The sequence below is a fragment of the Muntiacus reevesi genome, chromosome 6, assembly GCF_963930625.1.
Source record: "Muntiacus reevesi chromosome 6, mMunRee1.1, whole genome shotgun sequence".
Lineage (NCBI taxonomy): Eukaryota > Metazoa > Chordata > Mammalia > Artiodactyla > Cervidae > Muntiacus > Muntiacus reevesi.
Window position 1 is genome coordinate 57,588,165 of NC_089254.1, and position 20,287 is coordinate 57,608,451.

Here is a 20,287-nt window from a genome sequence, read left to right on the forward strand (position 1 = left end):
TCCCCATAGAAAAGAAATGCAAAAAGGCAAAATGGTTCTCTGAGGAGGCCTTACAAATAGCTGTGAAAAGAAGAAAAATGAAAAGCAAAGGAGAAAAGGAAAGATATTCTCATTTGAATGCACAGTTCCAAAGAATAGCCAGGAGAGCTAAGAAAGCCTTCCTCAGCGATCACTGCAAACAAATAGAGGAAAACAAGAAAATGGGAAAGATTAGAGATCTCTTCAAGAAAATTAGAGATACCAAGGGAATATTTCATGCAAAGATGGGTTCAATAAAGGACAGAAATGGTATGAACCTAACAGAAGCAGAAGATATTAAGAAGAGGTGGCAAGAATACACAGAAAAACTGTACAAAAAAGATCTTCACAAACCAGATAATCACAATGGTGTGATCACTCACTTAGAGCCAGACATCTGGAATGTGAAGTCAAGGGGGCCTTAGAAAGCATCACTACGAACAAAGCTAGTGGATGTGATGGAATTCCAGTTGAGTTATTTCACATCCCGAAAGATGATGCTGTGAAAGTGCTGCATTCAATATGCCAGCAAATTTGGAAAACTTGACAGTGACCACAGGATTGGAAAAGGTCAGTTTTCATTCCAATCCCTAAGAAAGGCAATCTTAAAGAATGCTCAAACTACCACACAATTGCACTCATCTCATACTCTAGTAAGGTAATGCTCAAAATTCTCCAAGTCAGGCTCCAGCAATATATGAACCATGAACTTCCAGATGTTCAAGCTGGTTTTAGAAAAGGCAGAGGAACCAGAGTCAAATTGCCAATATCCGCTGGATCATCGAAAAAGCAAGAGAGTTCCAGAAAAAAGTCTATTTCTGCTTTATTGACTATGCCAAAGCCTTTGACTGTGTGGATCACAATAAACTGTGGAAAATTCTGAAAGAGATGGGAATACCAGACCACCTGACCTGCCTCTTGAGAAACCTGTATGCAGGTCAGGAAGCAACAGTTAGAACTGGACATGGAACAACAGACTGGTTCCAAATAGGAAAAGGAGTACTTCAAGGCTGTATATTGTCACTCTGCTTATTTAACTTATATGCAGAGTACATCATGAGAAACGCTGGACTGGAAGAAGCACAAGCTGGAATCAAGATTGCTGGGAGAAACATAAATAACCTCAGATATGCAGATGACACCACCCTTATGGCAGAAAGTGAAGAGGAACTAAAAAGCCCCTTGATGAAAGTGATAGAGGAGAGTGAAAAAGTTGGCTTAAAGCTTAACATTCAGAAAACTTAAGATTATGGCATCTGGTCCCATCACTTTATGGGAAATAGATGGGGAGACAGTAGAAACAGTGTCAGACTTTTGGGGGGGATTCCAAAATCACTGCAGATGGTGATTGCAGCCATGAAATTAAAAAACACTCCTTGGAAGGAAAGTTATGACCAACCTAGATAGCATATTAAAAAGCAGAGACATTACTTTGCCAACAAAGGTCCATCTGGTCAAGGCTGTGGTTTTTCCAGTGGTCATGTATGGATGTGAGAGTTGGACTGTGAGGAAAGCTGAGCGCCGAAAAATTGATGTTTTTGAACTGTGGTGTTGGAGAAGACTCTTGAGAGTCCCTTGGACTGCAAGGAGATCCAACCAGTCCATCCTAAAGGAGATCAGCCCTGGCTGTTCATTGGAAGGACTGATGCTGAAGCTGAAACTCCAGTACTTTGGCCACCTCATGCGAAGAGTTGACTCATTGGAAAAGACCCCAATGCTGGGAGGGATTGAGGGCAGGAGTAGATGGGGATGACAGAGGATGAGATGGTTGGATGGCATCACCGACTCGATGGGCATGAGTTTGAGTAAACTCCGGGAGTTGGTGATGGACAGGGAGGCCTGGCGTGCTGCGATTGATGGGGTCGCAGAGAGTCAGACATGACTGAGTGACTGAACTGAACTGAACTGATACTGAGTTAATCTGTGAGAAGTGTACATGAGAGTAGGGGCTTTAGGACCATGGAGGGGAGCCCAAGGAGCCAGAAAGGACCAAGAAGCTTCTAGAGTCGGAGGAATTTGGGAAAGCAACCTCATAAAGTAGTGTATGAACTCCTGGGCTTAATCTTGAGCTGAACATGTACAGATCTGATCCTTAATTGCACACCAAAGACTCTGAGAACTCAACTTCGACATAGACTGCTGTCCAGGCCCCACTCAGTGGCACAGACCTGAGACTAATCAGAATAATACTACAGAGGCTTTGCGAGTGGAATGGACATTGAAATCATAACCTCCCAGAAGGCTGGGTAGAACTTGCCTCCTGAACCTGAGTGGATTGCCTAACAAGACAAAAGTACAAGGCTCAGAGTCTTTTAATATCCAAGATGCCAAGGATAAAATCCAAAATTACTCAGCATATAAGGAACCAGAAAAATCTCAACTTGCAGGGGAAAAGAAAACTAACAGATGTCAATGCCAAAATGTTGGAACTATCTGACAAAAAAAAAACTGTATAGCGGAGGTTGTAAAATGCACCTTACAGTCCTTTTTTACAGGTTCTCATATAAGAACTAGATCTTTTGCTTTTATTTATTTTAATTGGAGGCTAATTGCTTTAGAATAATGTGGAGGTTTTTGCCACATATTGACATGAATCAGCCATGGATGTACATGTGTCCCTCCATCCCGAACCCCCTTCCCACTTCCCTTCCCATCCCATCCCTCTGGTTTGCCCCAGTACACTGGCTTGACTTTGAGTGCCCTGTTTCATGCATCAAACTTGGACTGGCCATCTATTTCACATATGGTAATATACATGTTTCAGTGCTATTTTCTCAAATCATCCCATCCTGGCCTTCTCCCACAGAATCCAAAAGTATCTGGATCAAGCACAGAATTTAAAAATTACAGGTTATTTAAAGACCATTAAGAGAGTCTTACCAGTTGATTTGAACATCCAGAATATGAATCACTTGCTGCCGTAGTCAATACTGATCCACCAGTCAGGATGGCTACTATCCAAAAGTCTACAAGCAATAAATGCTAGAGAGGGTGTGGAGAAAAGGGAACCCTCTTGCACTGTTGGTGGGAATGCAAACTAGTACAGTCACTATGGAGAACAGTGTGGAGATTCCTTAAAAAACTGGAAATAGAACTGCCATATGACCCAGCAATCCAACTTCTGGGCATACACACCGAGGAAACCAGATCTGAAAGAGACACGTGCACCCCAATGTTCATCGCAGCACTGTTTATAATAGCCAGGACATGGAAGCAACCTAGATGCCCATCAGCAGACGAATGGAAAAGGAAGCTGTGGTACCTATACACCATGGAATATTACTCAGCCATTAAAAAGAATTCATTTGAATCAGTTCTCATGAGATGGATGAAACTGGAACCCATTATACAGAGTGAAGTAAGCCAGAAAGATAAAGACCAATACAGTACACTAACGCATATATATGGAATTTAGAAAGATGGTAATGATAACCCTATATGCAAAACAGAAAAAGAGACACAGATGTACAGAACAGACTTTTGGACTCTGTGGGAGAAGGCAAGGGTGGGATGTTTCAAGAGAACAGCATCGAAACATGTATATTATCTAGGGTGAAACAGATCACCAGCCCAGGCTGGATGCATGAGACAAGTGCTTGGGCCTGGTGCACTGGGAAGACCCAGAGGAATCAGGAGGAGAGGGAGGGGGGAGGGGGGATCAGGATGGGGAATACATGTAAATCCATGGCTGATTCATGTCAATGTATGACAAAAACCACTACAATATTGTAAAGTAATTAGCCTCCAACTAATAAAAATAAATGGAAAAAAAAAAAAAAAAAACAAACAAACACTGATCCAGCAGTGAAACTGTAAGCTGAAATTTACTCATGAAAGGAAAATCAATACTGGCATTATGGGAAACCCTACTTGCAATGTAATAGTGCCTTATTTAAAAAAGACGAGCCAAAATTCAGACTTGTGGCCAATAAGGACCCTGTTCTTTCCTTTCTTGATGACAGGTAGATTCTCCATTGGACTACGCTGACAAATAAATGTCCCTATTTCATAGTCAGAACTTTTCCATTTCTCTGATCTATCACTGTAGAGACCAGGTAGGAACCTCTTAGGGGCATTGCCAGTTCTTTGAATGCTGCTCTTGTTTTGCCACATTTCACAGGCTAGGAATTATCTTTCTCTCCCGCTCACAACTTTCATCTCCAACTGCTTTACTAAGTATTTTCTGTAATAGTAGTAGCAGTAGCAGCAAAAAAATCAGCAGCATGGAGGAAGTCTACATATAGGAGAAGAGAGAAAATGGAGCTTGGGAGGGAGAGAGATACCGAATGATGATGTGGCTGGTGAAAGAGTAGCAGACATAGGAAAGGGGGACTCAGGAGAGACAGTGACATGGGAATTATGTAAACTCATTACATAATCCCATAAAACTGAGATTTCCAAAAGAAAATGGAAATCATGGAAGTATAACATCTTTGGAGCAAAGAAAATTCTTTGCTCCTATTACAAACACCCACCAGAAAAAAATAAACATTTGGGTAAAGAAGTATGCATACTTCCTCTCTCCTTGGGTGGATGTCTGTGATTGCTGCTTTTATATCTACCTCAAGCCATTGCCATTGGCCTGCCATATTTGTCTTGGCAGCAGAGAGATCGGGGTATGTGGGCCCAGGGAGGGGCTCTCCATATGGCATGCCACGGCAGGTTTTCATTTCCATTTTCTTCAAGCTCTGTGGGTACTCTGCACCCCAGTTCCCAGTTGTACTCTGGATAATGAGGGAAATTACTGACAACCCCTGACCTGGCCCTTTATTATTTCTCCCACTCATGACTTGAGTTTTCATTTCTCATTAAGAGAAAAATCAAAGAGTGAGAATTAAACACCTCTTGATTTATTATCTTACTGAAAATGAGAAGTTGAGAGTCCTGGAGCTGGCACTGAATGAAGGGCTCAGCTGATGAGATGAGTCAGCCACTGTAGGCTCCCAGTGGCTGTCCTTCTTATCTTCCCTCTTGAGAGCAAAAGGGAACAACCTCATGCCCAGAAGTACTTTGAGTCTATGTTTAGGACTCAGTGTTGTAAAACCTGGCACCTTCTCTGAGCAGAGATAACAGGCTCAAATCACATTGAGTTTTCTGGTTTGGATTTGCAACATTACTCCAGTGCTCAGTCATGTGTCTGCCCCCATAGATGGTAATCCTCGGGCATAAAGTCTGTGTCCAACTCACCTGTTAATTCCCTACTATGTGTCAGGCATATGGTAGGTTCTCAACAGATGAATGGAGAGTGTGAATAAATGCTTCCATGCTAAGCTGAACTGACAGCCCTTAATTTGCATGTCTGTGTGCATATTTAATACTACCCTGAACTGAGAGTCACTCAGTGGTGTCCGACTCTTTGCGACCCCATGGACTATACAGTCCATGGAATTCTCCAGGCCAGAATACTGGAGTGGGTAGCCTTTCCCTTCTCCAGGGGATCCTCCCAAACCAGGGATCGAACCCAGGTTTCCCGCATTGTAGATGGATTCTTTACCAGCTGATATATCAGGGAAGCCCCACCACAAAAAGGAAACAAAGAGTGTCTGACGATTCCTAAAATAAATTAAATGTAGCATTGTCATATGGTCCAATGATTTCAAAAACGTAAATGAACCTAAACAGATACTTGCACACCGATGTTCATAGGCAGCATATTCATAATAATCAAATGATAGAAGCAGCTCAAATGCCCATTGACAGATGAATGGATAAACAAAATGTGGTATGTACATACAATGGAAAATCACTCAGTCTTTAAAAGTAAAGAAATTCTAACATAAGCTACAAATGGAGGCCCTTTGAGAACATTATGCTAAGTGAAATAAGTTCAACACAAAAAGATGAATAAGGTATGATTCCACCTATCTGAGGTACACAGAATAGTTCAATATATACCAACAGAAGGTAGAATGGTGTTATCAGAGACTGCTTCTACTTGTTATGACAGGGAAATTCTAGAAATGTATAGTGGTGATGGTTGCATAACAATGTAAATGTATTTAATGCCACTGAACTGCACACTCAAAAAGGATTAAAATGGTTTATTATGTTTATGTGTTGTATATTTTACCACAATGAGCGAGGAAATAAAGCAATGTTCATTTTTATGCTAACATTCTGGAATCAGCCAAGAGAACATCAATGCTGCACATATAGCTTGCATCTAGTTGTATGTGGAAAAGGAGGCCTGCCCTGCATGGTCACACAGTTTCAAGGGGACATGGGCTAGTTAGTTCCTAATAGCTGTGCACTGCCCCTTTCCCCAATTGTTTCCACAAGAAACCCACTGGCTTTCCTCCAAGCTTCCAAGGCTAGAAGTTACAGGAAAATCTTCCTTTCCACTTGAACTGTACCATCCACCTGAGGGTTACTCGCCAACTACTGCAGACTATCTTCCAATGGACAAAGAAACAGTGAACTTATTTGGGGTCACTCTTTCTAGCACCCAGTCTACAGAAGCCATGTCACATAGGGAGCCAGAGCTCATCCTTACAGAAATGCAACTCTTCAAACAATTAGTTGTGTGGCGCTGGGAACGTCACTTTAAGTGAGCCTCAGTTTCCTCATCTATAAAATGGGGACCTACTATGCCTAGGGCTTCCAAGGTGGCACAGTGGTAAAGAATTTGCCTGCTAATACAAGAGATGCAAGAGACAAGCACACAAGCACCCATGAGCATGCAAACACACACACACACACACACACACACGCACACACACACACACACAACGCCTACCTCGTAGGGTGGTGCTAAGGCCTAAATGAACTAATAAGTGTTTAGCAGAGTGTTCACAATAAAAAGAGCATTCAATGAATACAGTTTTCATATAAGAGATTCATTATTGGTGGTACCAAGAGTAGGGGAAGGAAGTCATATGTGTCACTAAGGGAGCTTAGATATATCAGCTCTACAATCTGAATCTCACACAGGCCAGCCAGTCAGGAGGAGCCTCAGGAGTGAGCAGGAGCACCAGCAGGTTATTAAATGGGAATTTCCAGGGAGATGTGCAGTTCTCAAATAATCCTTTTTACTGTCCCTCTCATTCCTTAACTCATTCCTTAATCTGTGGATAGTTTCTGTCTCTGCTGATAGCTTTACACCTTTTTCTCACATCTATTAGAAAGTGTACCCATTCACGCTCAGTAAATGTCTTGAAACCTGTGAATCCAAAAATGTTAGGATTATGTTAATATAATGCCAAGTAAACAGAAGTCAAATTAAGAAAGTTGCAGAATGAAGTCATTCCCATCAGTATGATGGTTTGGATGACCTTTGACCATACAATGATGGTTCTTCCATGATTTCCGTCAATCAGTCAATGGTTTGGATGACCTTTGACCATACAATGATGGTTCTTCCATGATTTCCGTCAATCAGTCAAATTCTCATACTGATAGTGCTGACTTGAATTTACTAACTTTAATTATTTTCTCAATTTAACTATTCAGGTGCATCCTCCCAAAACCTGGAGAGATTTATAGAAAGGTAAGTGAAAAAGGGAGGGATATAAGAAGTTGTTCTAGGTTGGGTTTCTATTTTGAAAAATTAATAAAAAAAAAACTCTCTGTTATTATCCAGTAGCCACTTATACTGAACATCCATAACTTGTTAGTCACTCTCCAAACACTGGGAAATTTTCACTTCTTGGGCCAGTGACCACAGGATGTGGTTAATTTACATGTATACTTTCAAAAGGATCATAAAAATGTATACAAAGTGGGTAAAACTTAGGTCTGGCCCAAGTATCTGAAAAAGACAAAAAAAGACTGTTTCTTATTCCCGCTTTATGAGTGAGAAAACAAGGTTTTGCTCATATTTGACTTAAAATTCATTAGCAAGGCCTGGGGTGTCCAGAATAGGAACCTTGAGAAACCTTTGATTTTTCAAAGTTGACTATGTCCACAGCTGTCATGATGTCATAATGTCCTACACATGTGGACGTAAGTACCTCAGGAAACTGCTCTGGGTTTACTGATGACAAATACTGTGAAACATGGTAGTGTGTCCCCCTACTGGGGACTTCAACCTACTCTAAATGTAGGTATGTATTTATGTGGTCTTTTCCTAATGGAGAAGTGGGTTAAAGATTATAGAGAAGAGGGGAGGTGGGAATGGAGACACTAGAATGAAATAAAAACAGCAAAAAGTTACCCAGGGGATGGCCATTTGAAGATTCTTTCACATGTTGGTTGTTCCCAAAGCTAGGTTTCCAAGTGTTCGATATTCAAATTCCATCCATGGCTTCTCAGTTTATCTAGGAACCAGCTGTTGGACTATCCAGCCATTGTCATATATGCCATGATCGGAAATGATGTCTGCAGTGGGTGAGTTACTAAAAAATGTTTGGAAGGTTCTTTGAGTTTCCCCTCATCTCCACTGCATTACAGTAGCCTGCTTCCCTATCTTAACAAGTCCTGGACACATGTCGACTCAATAGAATCAACCTATAGAGCTGAAAGACCCTTTGAAAAATATCTGATCCCATTAATTCTTTGCTCTGCTTCACAACAAATGGGTGTGTCATGATCAACTCTGAATTACATCACAAGACATATGCTACTGCTAGCCAAAAATCCAAGACTGAGAAGCGTGACTTTTGAAATGAAATAAAGCAAAATCACAGCTATCCCATAAGAACAGCTTTTTCACTCATCTTCTGATTTACTTACTCGTGTGGCTGAGATAGCATAGACTTAGAGCTTTGCAAAGAAACCTACACATAGTTCACAGCCAATCCTATTTGTGCCCATGGCCCATAGTAAGAAAGTGGTTTTGCTAAACTGCTAATATCAGTAGTGATTTCAAAATGTTGAATGCCTTCTTTCTCCCACAACATTTTGGAAGGCTTCTCAAAGTCTGTGCATACCCCTAAGAATATGCCGCACATGTGAATGCCATCTGTCCTGTGATCATGGCCAAAAAGAAAAAAAAGGTGAGATCAGATCTAAAACAACTCCCCAGTAGCCACCCACCCATCATTTTGGAAAACAGAAAAGCAAAGCCAAGAGAGGTGACATGAGTCGTCCAGTTAGTGATGGATGGCAGAGCTGGACTCCAACCCAAGAGGTACCAGAAGCAGGCCACCCTGCTCACTGCCCACCTTTTGCTTTCCTATACTTCACTCACCAAGAGCTTCTTAAGCTTGTGCTAAAGACGTGGTTGAATATTATGAAATTGTGTTTGCCCTCATGGATACCTCCCTGAGAGCCTCAGAACTCTTTTGGTGAAGGAGGTGTAGACCTAATCAGTGAAGTGAGTTCAGGGCAGGAGATTCCATGCTGCACCCCAGAGATACTCATGTGCCCTGCCTTAGCAGCCCCTAGGCTGATTTACCACTCTGCCCAGAATCCCAAGTCTGCCAAGGCTACATTCTGGGGACCCAAGTTAGCTCTGTGATGAGCCACCTGGTACTCTCCAGTACATAGCAAACACCCCCAAAACCCTCTATGAACCAAGAGCCATACCACTCTCTGTATCATCTCATCCCCACACCAGCCCTAAGAAGCAAGTGCTATAGCTCAATTTTACAAATGAGGAAACAGTTTCAGCAAGGTTATTGAGAAACTTACTTCCATAGTTAGTGAGGAACAAAGATGAGAGCCCAACAAGTTTCTCTGGCTAAATTCTGTGTTCTTTCTACAGTCCACACTTGTCTCATTTGCTTTCTTTTATGTACATGCTTTTAAAAGTATGTATTGACCACTTATGATGTGCCAAGCTCTGTGCCTGGCTCTAGGATACAGTGGCAAAGAGGCCACCATCCCTGACCTCAAAGAGCTTATGAAAGGTAAAGCAATGAGTTTCAGCCCCCAGTCCTATCACAGAACAGAAAAATCCAATGGTCAGATCAGCCAGTGCCCCTCCAATCTCTGGTTCCTATCCCCCGGGAGGGGACAGAGAGCAGGCTGGTTATACTGAGTAAAAAAAGCACCTGCAGAAAGACTTTTAGTCCAAGAGCCCCAAATCCCTGAAACTGCGTGTTTTCAGCAGAAGCTGCACATGCAGAGGTCCCTCCAGCCTGGCCCTGCTCTTCCTTTTCCAAGGAGCCAAAGGGCAAGTAGACATCAGCCAGAGACCTGTGCCAGCCTCCTTCCGCACCGGGGTTCTGGGCAAATAAACAGCAAGCATTTGGGTGAAAGAATGGAGTTGGCTGTGTGGGGTGTCCCCACGGTGCCCATTTTGCAACGTCCTGTGGAGGGGTTAGAAAAATAAAGACAGATGGCAACTATACCTCCCATCTGCCAGAACATCAAGGTGGAGGAGATTACCCCAAATGAGCAAAGTGATTTCATAAAAAGCTCAAGCCAGCAACAAATTGCATAATAAGTCCGTCCTGAAAAAACTTTTAGGATATTTGCTTGACTTTTTTCTTTTCTTTTTTTTTTTTAACAATGATCCTAGTTCTCTGCTTCTTTCTCTATTCTTTAAACTCATGTAAGTAATAAGGACTTGTTAAATGAATGAAGGTCAGGATTGGAAAATAGTTTTTAGCATCAGGAATTCGAGAAGAAAGGTAAAATAGACAAACTTAGCTTTGTCATTGTAACTCTACGTAACTTGACTTAAACTAACCCAGCTTTCTTGGGCTTTTGCTATCGTTGCCTTCAAAAACTGCAGAATGTGAGTGATACAGAAAAATTTCCTGGAAATAGGGCAAGTATGAGTGAACTACAGCAGCAGAGGCTTGGGTAGCAATAGGAGTCCTTAGAAATCAAAGTGGCCTCAAGAGCCTCAGTTCATAAAGGGTGATTACAAACCTTCCCCAATATCCCAACACGACATCCCTGGAAATAATATAATTATTGGAAATGTGATAAATGCATATATAGATAGATATCTATATTCATATATATATATATAAGCACATAACACTAGCCACAGAAATGGATCTAGTTCCATTTTTTAGAGTGGACCTAGAAATTATAAACTGAATATCTTTTGCCTAATGGAAAGAGCCAAGGCCACCCTACAGAGGTCGTCTGTGTCGCCAGCTCCCAAGCATTTTTCTGCAGTGCCGTTGTTTCAGATGTCATCCAGGACAGCTGGTCAGCACTGCATTAAGAGGAAGCAGCCAAGGTGCTGATAACAGACTCCAAGGAGTCCAGCTGCCAGAAAACAATCCATTCCATCCAATCAAGGGTAGAAAACCAATAGATAAGGGAAGGGACAGAACTTCTGCTCAGAGGAATTTTCTCTCCCAGCATCCTCAGTGGAAGTGTGAGTGGCCAAGAGAATAATAAGGAATTTCTCAACCAGCCAGGATGTTCCAGGCCACATCCTCTTTTAAGGGCCCCAGGACCTCTATGCATCAGGTAATGTGGGCCCAGTGAGTCCCCTCCCCATTCCTGGTCTATGTCAAGAGGCCTCTTCAAAGAGTTTGGGTGGGAAGTCAATAATGTGGTTATAACCGGCGGGCCTGGAGAAAAGGGCTGCCTCAATTTTCCAGGCAAGGATACTGGAGCAGGTTGCCATCCCCTACTCCAGGGCATCTTCCCGACCCAGGGACCAAAACTGTGTCTCTGGCATCCCCAGCATTGGCAGGTAGATTCTTTACCACTAGCACCACCTGGGAAGCTTTCTCTTACCTGGATGTTCAAAAGCACAGAAGCTAGCTGTGGGTGAAATCTGAACACTCAACCACAACAAGTCTCTGGGCTCTTGCTCTGATTCTGGGCAATGTTTTCTGCAGAGTCTGTTTGCCTTCCTCCTCGAGAAGGGGCACACCTGCCACGAACCAGGTGCCATCTGGCTGAAACACCTGCCAGGCTAATGAAATGATGGTGGCTGGCCCCGCACCCAAGTCATGAGGCTTATTTTGCATGATCGGGCACAATTCATTAGGATGAGGACAGAGTCTGAGCCACCCCAAAAGCAAGGCTCATCGTCTGTTCCAAGCCCACCTCTGTGGTCCTGACGTGTGAGAGCATGTGCAGGGCACCATTTTCTCTTTCATTATTTTCTTGGCATAAGCGTCTTGTCTCTCAATCTGGTTTTCATATTTCTCCCCTAAGCTCTGTCCCCGCAACCCCTCACCTCTCCACGAGTGACTGGTGGGTGCTCACCAGTGGGTGAGGAAGGATGCAGGCACCGCGGTAGCAGGCAAACCCAGGATGGCAAAGTGGATCCGACATGGGCTCCAGAGCATCCTGGGGAAGAGGTTTCAAGTTTCAGCTTAGCCCAGTCAGCCTTTGACAACAGGTGGCGCTAGTGGTAAAGAATCTGCCTGCCAATGTAGGAGATCTGAGATGCAGTTTGACCCCTGGGTTGGGAAGATCCCCTGGAGGAGAGCATGGCAACCCACCCCAGTATTCTTGCCTGGAGAATCCCATGGACAGAGGAGTCTGGTGGGCTACAGACCACAGGGTCGCAAAGAGTGGGACACGGCTAAAGTGACTTAGCATGCCCACAAGGCCTGGGAGGTGTTTCCCAAACCACTGGAACTCTTTGATCACTAAAATGCTAATACTAAGTCCCCTCAAAAATCACCAGGGGAGAAAGAGTACACAGATAAAAATGGCATTGAGAATTTTTCAGATATAGAGTCATAGGGACCTTGGATGGCATCCAGAAGAGGTGACCAACCATCTGCCTCTCAGACCCTTCTGAACTTGCCTGAGCTTGCAATGCACACGACAGGATATACCTGGCAATGCACACGTGTAAATTATCTAGGTGTACGTGATGTAGCAAAGATGACTGGAGGCTGTTCCAGCAGAAACATCACGGCTTCTATTCTGACTTCAAGCCATTTTGGTTAAGCTTGCTTATTTTGTGAGGTGCCCTTTCATAAATGCAAATTAGCTGAGATTCTTTATCATCAGGGTTGTGTCTCTGACCAAAAAAGAATCATTAAAGAGGGAGTTTGGGAGACTTTCCTCCCTCTTAACTCATCTCGCTTTTAGGTGGCTGGCGAGGCTTAGCTCAGCATAACTGCTCTGTGCCAAAGTGCTGTTGTATCAGCAGAAAAAACCAAAACCTGAGATGCCAAGGCAAAAGTTAATAGGTGTGCATGCTAGCTTTACCACTGACAGAAGACAGGACACAGACTCCCAACTTGCTTTGTTTCACCCCTGCTGTTGCACTCCAAACACACAGTGAAGGTAAAACCTGGTTACTCTGGGTGGATTCTCCTGGTCTGAACAAGCCCACAGGGCAGCCCGAATCCCCTCCACACATTGGGGTCCTTCTAGTGCTGTTGAACCTCTGCAAATCAAGCCTTACCAGTCTTTTACCCCTAGTAGGTAGGCAACCTATTCTCAAATCCTTCTGAGTACTTTTTTTTTAGGTTACAGAGCCTTTTTGTTCATAAAGCCATATAGTTTTCCCCAAAGTAATAAAAGCCATAAATATAGAATTTTGTTCTACATCCTGGGGTTTTGTAAAATGGGCATCTTTCTCCCTTTCCGCCTATCTCTTTATCACAAAGCCCAAGGAACTCACTACCTAGTGTAGATGCATATACACCGACCGCAACAAATGCCCCAAACATCAGACTTGCTCCACCTTTTCCCCAGGATGGGGACAGGATGCTCACCACAGACTGGCCCATGTGACCCTCACATGCAGGGTCAGCCTGTCACCCTTGGGATAGCAACAATGCGAAAGTTTTATTTGGCTAAGTGAAATAGGTAGAGCAGAGATGACATAAGATGACAATATTTTCTGCCCCTCACATTAAAACTTAGTTTTCTTTCTTATTTTAGAAAGAATAAAAATAATATGAGGACCCCTTTCATTTGGATTGTTTCTCTGATCACAAAATAACATCTGTTGTAAGAAGTTCAAATAATACAGGGTTTAGGAAGGGAGAGTTATGCCAGAGTTATTCCCTACCAGCCCCCACAAGCCTGCTCTGACCTAACCAATAGAGACAGCTTCCTATATTTGCATCCAGATTTTTTTTTCTATTCAAATTCTAACTTACAGGCTGATTAATGTTCATTGAAATAAAATATTATTATGCTTAGTGCTCTGCAATTTGCTCTTTTTGATCAACAATATTTTTCAGCAGTCTTTCCCATGTTAATACATATAGATTATTCTCTTTAAAAATTTGTTTTAATTCACATATTGTAAAATTAACCATTTTAAAGTGAATGATTCAATAGCATTGAGTACATTCATAATGTGGTGCACCCATCACCTTTATCTAGTTACTTCATTCCTTTGAATGGCTGCATGGATGTACTATAATTTAGGTAGCCAGGCTTTTTAGTTTATTCCAATTTTATTCTATTCCAAAAAATGCTGCAATATTTGTATGTATATTTTTGCACATTTGTGCAAGCATTATTAAAGGACAACTTCCCAAAAGAGAAATGTCAAACAAGGTTAATTGTTTAGCCAACTTCAAATTTTGATACATTTTGAAAAATTCCTTCCAAAATGACCACATGGATATCCATTTAGGAGCAGGTCCCTTAAAAGTGACAATAGTGAATACCCCTAGGGACATCTTTCTATTCCCTCTTCCCATGTCTCTTATGTCTGGTCCAACTTGTGAGTCATGAACTTACTTTTTCCGGCTTAGAATCTGCATTTAATGCCCTAGGGTGGCAGTGACAAAATACTTCAACCTGGGTAACTTCAAACAAAGGAAACATTCTCCCACAGTGCTGGAGGCTAAAAGTCCGAAATCAAGGTGAGGGAAGGGCCAGGTTCCTTCTGAAGTGTCTGTGGAAAACCCTTCTTTGTCTTCTCATCATTCTGGGGGCGCCCTGCAATCCTCAACATTCCTTGGCTTGTGGCAGCATCACTCCAGTCTCCACTTCCAGCATCACATGGCCTTCTTCCCTATGTGTGCTTTCCTCTTCTTAAAAAGACCCTGGTGATTGGATTTAAGGTTCATCCTAATCCAGTATGATCTCATCTCAACTGATTATATCTGCAGAGACCCTGTTTTCAAATAAGGTCACAGTCTGAGGGATGCTATTCAATCCATAGACAGGATCATTAGGTAAATCTGAAGTTTTAAGAACTTAGAGAACATGATTCCATTTAGATTAACAACAGGCAGTTTAAAGCCTACAGAGTAGATGAAAATCATAGAAAATTCTATATTCTCTCTCGCAGGTTAATGCAGGTTAGTATCTTAAGTCAAATTTGATGTGTACTTAGGGCTTGTACAAAAATCAGTTGTGCAAAAAATAAACAATAGTAGGCTTATATATTAAATCCAAAAAATGTTCTAGAATCCCTATTTGTACCTTGCCTTTTAAACATAACAAGAAAAAAAAGAGAGACACAAAGAAAAGAAGGGAGATTTAAATGAAATTTTCAATGATTTATTTCTAGTATTTTGTACATTTCTTATCTTTGCTCTTTGCTCTTTTCCAAGACAAATGAAATAAATCAACCAGCTTAAATTCAATAAATGTCTGATTGAAGCTAAAGATTTGCTACTTTTAATTCACTTATGATTTACATCTTTGTCTTAAATTCTTTGATTTTAGGACTATGCTCTTATAACTACTTTCATTTTCTGTTTTCACTAACTTTTATGGAACAAAGAGTTAAAAATAAAATTTTAAATTTAAAATATCCTCTATAGAGCACAAGCACTACCACATAGAGAAAGGCAGTGATGAAAATTTGAATTGTCTGCTGACAGATAATGTTGCAGGAGTATAGCCTGGAATAGCAGTCTATCGGGAAATTCATGAAAGTTCACATTTAGTGCAGAAAGGAAGGATGTAGTGTGGACACATAATGTCACTTCATTTCTCAGTGAAAGTCTGTTTCCCTGACTATGACATATATGAAAAATTTTAAAGGCCAAGTTGCAGATCTCAAAGCACCAAACAAATAATAAGCAGTGCCAGGCTCCTTTGATTCCATTAACTGTGTGCAATAGTCAGGATCAGTGACGTTATACTGCAGGAACAAACAGTCCCTAAAATCTTAATAGCATACACAATAAATATTTACTCACTCACATTACATTGTCCATCAGGGATCACCATGGAGCTCTGTTCCAGGACTCACTGGTGGAGCAGCTGCCTTCTAGAACATTGTTCAGGCCCATAGCAAAGAAAAAGGCCATCCTAGAGGCTCTCATACAACCAAACATGACAAATGTCATTTCTGCTCACAACTCGTAGGCAAGACCTGTCAGTGGCCCTCCTAATCACAAGGAAGTCCAAAAGTCAGAAATATTTTGCATATAAATAACCAGTGTGTGTGTGTAAGAGAGTGTGTGTATCAGGCAGGGAAGTATATTTGCATTTATTTATCCTTATAACCTACTAAGATATTTTCTGTTTCTTTTGCCAACAGGAATATTGATCCTCTCCCAGAAATGACCACTCCTGAGAAATTGTACTCCAAGGTCATGCAGACTCTGCAGTATCTAGATTCCCACCTGCCAAACGGCAGTCATGTTATTTTACATGGCTTACCAGATGGAAGATTTCTCTGGGATCATTTGCATGACAGATATCATCCTCTTGGTATTAGAGATTCTTTTACTCTTTAACAATGTCAGTGTATTCACAGTTCAAATATATGTAGCTCAACTGCATAAGAATACACCTAAAAGGTCACCAGAACCAATCAAGGAGAGAGTACCCAGGTACAGGATCTAAAGGTCAGTATCCAAAGGTGGCCAGAAACATATCAAAGTCAGACAGTGCAGACACAGTGAGTAAAGAATTTGGACAAGTTGAAAGGTATGAGTTTAAATAAGGAAACTCCTTCACTGAAGGTGAGATTCAGAACACAGAACAAGCCAGCGAAGCCCAAACAAGAGACAGAAAGGGGACAAACAAGCCCAAGGGAAGGATTTCTCCAGACCTCAGTGGTGAGTGCCCCCTGGTGGCCAGAATTCTAATAGGTTCTATGAACCTGAATCTTCCCTGGTAGCTCAGCTGACAAAAAATGCACCTGCGATGCAGAAGACCCTGGTTCAATTCCTGGGTTAGGAAGATCTGCTGGAGAAGGGATAGGCTACCCATTCCAGTGTTCTTGGGATTCCCTGATGGTTCAGCTGGTAAAGAATCTGCCTGCAATGTGGGAGACCTGGGTTCAATCCCTGGGTTGGGAAGATCCCCTGGAGAAGGGAGAGGCTACCCACTCCAGTATTCTGGCCTGGAGAATTCCATGGACTGTATAGTCCATGGGGTCGCAAAGAGTCGGACATGCTGAGAGACTTTCACTTTCACTTTCTGTGCACCCTGGTGGCAGCTGGGAGTTCTATAGGACACAGTCCTCCAGAAGCCTTGCTCCCTGCTTCTGCGTTCTTGGAATGCTTGGCTCTGAAATGCTTTAAAGTTCCAGGAAACTTCTAATAGCATGTCTAGCATTCCAGATGCTTTACAAAGATTGTGAAAGTAGTAATAATTCACCTTGGGAAGAGCTGCCATTACTGACCCTTAAAACAATTCTGTAAGATAAATGCTTCTATTAATTCCACTTGATTGATGAAGAAAACTAACGTTCAGAAAGCTTGCGTAGCTTGCCAAATGTTGCACAGCTTATTGTATATGTAACCTGGGTGTAGCAGGGTTCTTTTTCTGTGTTTCAGGGAACAATGTCCTTTCAAAAATACTCATTGTATGCCATGTGCTGTTCAAGGCACTGTGTAACCATCAGCGAACACTATAGTCAAAAATCTCAGCCAGCATAGGCTTAGGTTACAGTGGGGAAAAGATTCCAAAAGTCAGAGGAGGCTGAGTGTTACTAGAGAAAATTAAGCAAAGGGCAGATGGGAAGCACTGGCCTCAGGCCTCTCAGAAGGGCATCCACAAGGAGAGGCTTGGGGACCATCATCTCAGCCCCATATCGACAGCACCTGTGCCAGTCTGTCATGGAAAGAGACTGTCCCTTCCCTGGCATTGCCAGGCCTGCCTCCTTAGACCAACCCTGGAGGTGCAAACAGTTTCTTGTGAGTCAGATGAGCAATTCAGAGGGGGTGACCTGAAAGTCCTTTGTGTCCTCCATGGTGGATGGAGGAGAGAGCTTTCCCATGCACCCATCACATCCCTGTGTCTTTTCAGTCGTCTCATGTCCTCTTCCTGCAGTTCCTGCTTGATCCAACCTCCCTACCACCTCCCTCAGCAAGTTCCACCCCTCCCCACATAAGAGAAGAACAGGGACCCTTCAACCAGCTCTCAAAGGGCTCTGATCCCTTCACTGAGTTCCCCGTACTGGGGGACGATAGTAGATATCCGCATACCACACTCCCTACCAATGAGACTAAAGTCATTTTCTTCTTCAGTTATGAAACATACTATGAATGTTATTACTGTCTAAGAGGACACAGTTTAGCCTCTCATGAGGAAAGCGTGTCCCATCTGTTCACATGGCTTCGACCACACCCTTAAGAAATGACTGTGTGATGACACAGTGAACTTTACTCCAATCTGGGCTGCCTTGGACATGTGAAGGACAACCACTTGGGCTAAGAATAGCTCTTTGAGCCATTGGGAATGAAAATTTCACTTCCCCTAACAGATGTTTTCAGATTCCCTGGTGGCACAGATGGTAAATAATTCACCTGCAATGCAGGAGATCTGGGTTTGATCCCTGGGTTCGGAAGATCCCCTGGAGGAGGGCATGGCAACCCACTCCAGTAGTCTTACCTGGAGAATCCCTATGGATAGAGGAGCCTAGCGGGCTACAGTCCATTGGGTTGCAGAGTCGAACATGATTGAGCGACTAAACATGGCACAACAGATGTTTTCAGATTCCTAGATTTCGCCCATGCTAAAAAATGCTTAGGGAAGGGAACTTGGAGGCAGGAGAAATATGCTCCCAATTTACTCCATCACACCAGTATGGACTTGACTTTGGGTTTTCTGACTTCAAATCTCATTCCCTTTCCATGAACTGCAGTTAGACTGCATCCATAAGTTTTTTCAGATATGCCATGCAATTCTCTTGACTCAACCACAGTATTTAAAAATGACTCCATGTAATTTGGAAGAGAGCAAGGAAAGGAAAATGGTGACTGATCAGGGACTCAATCACTTGGAGGATTCTCTCAGTCCCTCATCCAGGGACTACCCACCCAACCCCACCCATTATCATATCACACCTGGAGATACAGGGTGCTACCAGCATCCAAGGGTTAGAATCCAAGGATGTTCCTAAACATCCTGCAATGCACAGGACAGCCCCTCCACAACCAGGAATGTCAACAGTACCAAGGCTGAGAAACCCAGCTCTAGGCTTTGTCTTACCCTCAAACAGCCTCCCTCCAGCTGCTGATCTAGACCAGCATTTCACAGCACAAAAGCCAAAGGTGGAACAAGTGTGTTCCATATCAACAACCCTAGTTTGGTGCGTTGGGGCAGGGCAGGGGGATCCAATTGGGGAGAAAGTTGAAACCACCTAAAATTTCTAATGTTTTTCAGTTATTATTCCGATCTTAAATTATCCCTGCTGTCTGGTTGCCATGGGAAATAAGTTTTGAATTCCTCAAGAAGCATCAGGGTCCTTCCTAGACAGACTGGGGAAGTAGGTGGGATTCACCCAGAATCCTCATTCTTCCTCTGGCAGGCTCCTAACTCACATAAGATGAGAAGGTTGAGTAGGGGCTGCTGCCTTCGCATAGTCTCCATTCTGTTCCTGCTCCCCCTCCAATCTTTGGATCTTCGTTCCCATAAGACAGGAACCAGCAGTGAAGCAGCTTAATGCTGGGTCAGTCTCAGGGCTTGGTTGCTCTGCCCAGGTTGGGGTGAGTCTCACCTAGCCAAACACCTGAGTCTGGTTCCCGGGGCATAGTGCTCAGGGTTGTACAAGAACTTAAGAGGAGGTTTCCATTTATTTCTGCCTTTAAACCAAGAAACATGATGATGATGATAATCTGTAGACTTGACTTTAGCTGCCCTTAAGGATTAAGAAAGAGGCCAGGGAGCAAAAGGGATTAGGGAAGAAGCCCTAGGTCAGTGATTACATTCTCTGCTGCCTCAATAGTACAAGTCGGAATTCAGCCCATCTATTTAGGAAAGAGGTTAAATGCCACAGCATCAGATCAGCAGGCAGTGGAGGCCCAGAACAAGAATGGGTGTCTAGCTAACTCCCACCAGGGAAGAAGGAGCTAGGATACCCTCCTTAGCATCATTCTTCTTCGCCTTGTTTGTAAATCACCGCCTGGTAACTGCCTGGCTGCCAAGGGCTGTGACAGCCCCACACTCTCTACTAACAATTAGAATTCCTGGTGAGAATGTTCTGTCTTTTTGAGGAATTACCAGAAAGTAGGTCTCACACATTAGGATTGTACTTGCATAGATCTTTTGAGAAAGTTTGTATTTGACCAGGAATGTGTCC

At 42.8% G+C, this 20,287-nt stretch overlaps 1 protein-coding gene across 2 annotated transcripts in view; it reads left to right on the forward strand.

Moving 5' to 3' along the window:
- AOAH (acyloxyacyl hydrolase) overlaps window positions 1-20,287 on the forward strand; it is a 188,477-nt gene that overhangs the window by 143,176 nt on the left and 25,014 nt on the right. For both annotated transcript variants that reach the window (XM_065939088.1, XM_065939089.1), the window contains 3 exons: window positions 7,468-7,504; window positions 8,269-8,343; window positions 16,295-16,467. In XM_065939088.1, the coding sequence (XP_065795160.1) occupies window positions 7,468-7,504; window positions 8,269-8,343; window positions 16,295-16,467 (285 nt within the window). The remainder of the gene's footprint in view (window positions 1-7,467; window positions 7,505-8,268; window positions 8,344-16,294; window positions 16,468-20,287) is intronic.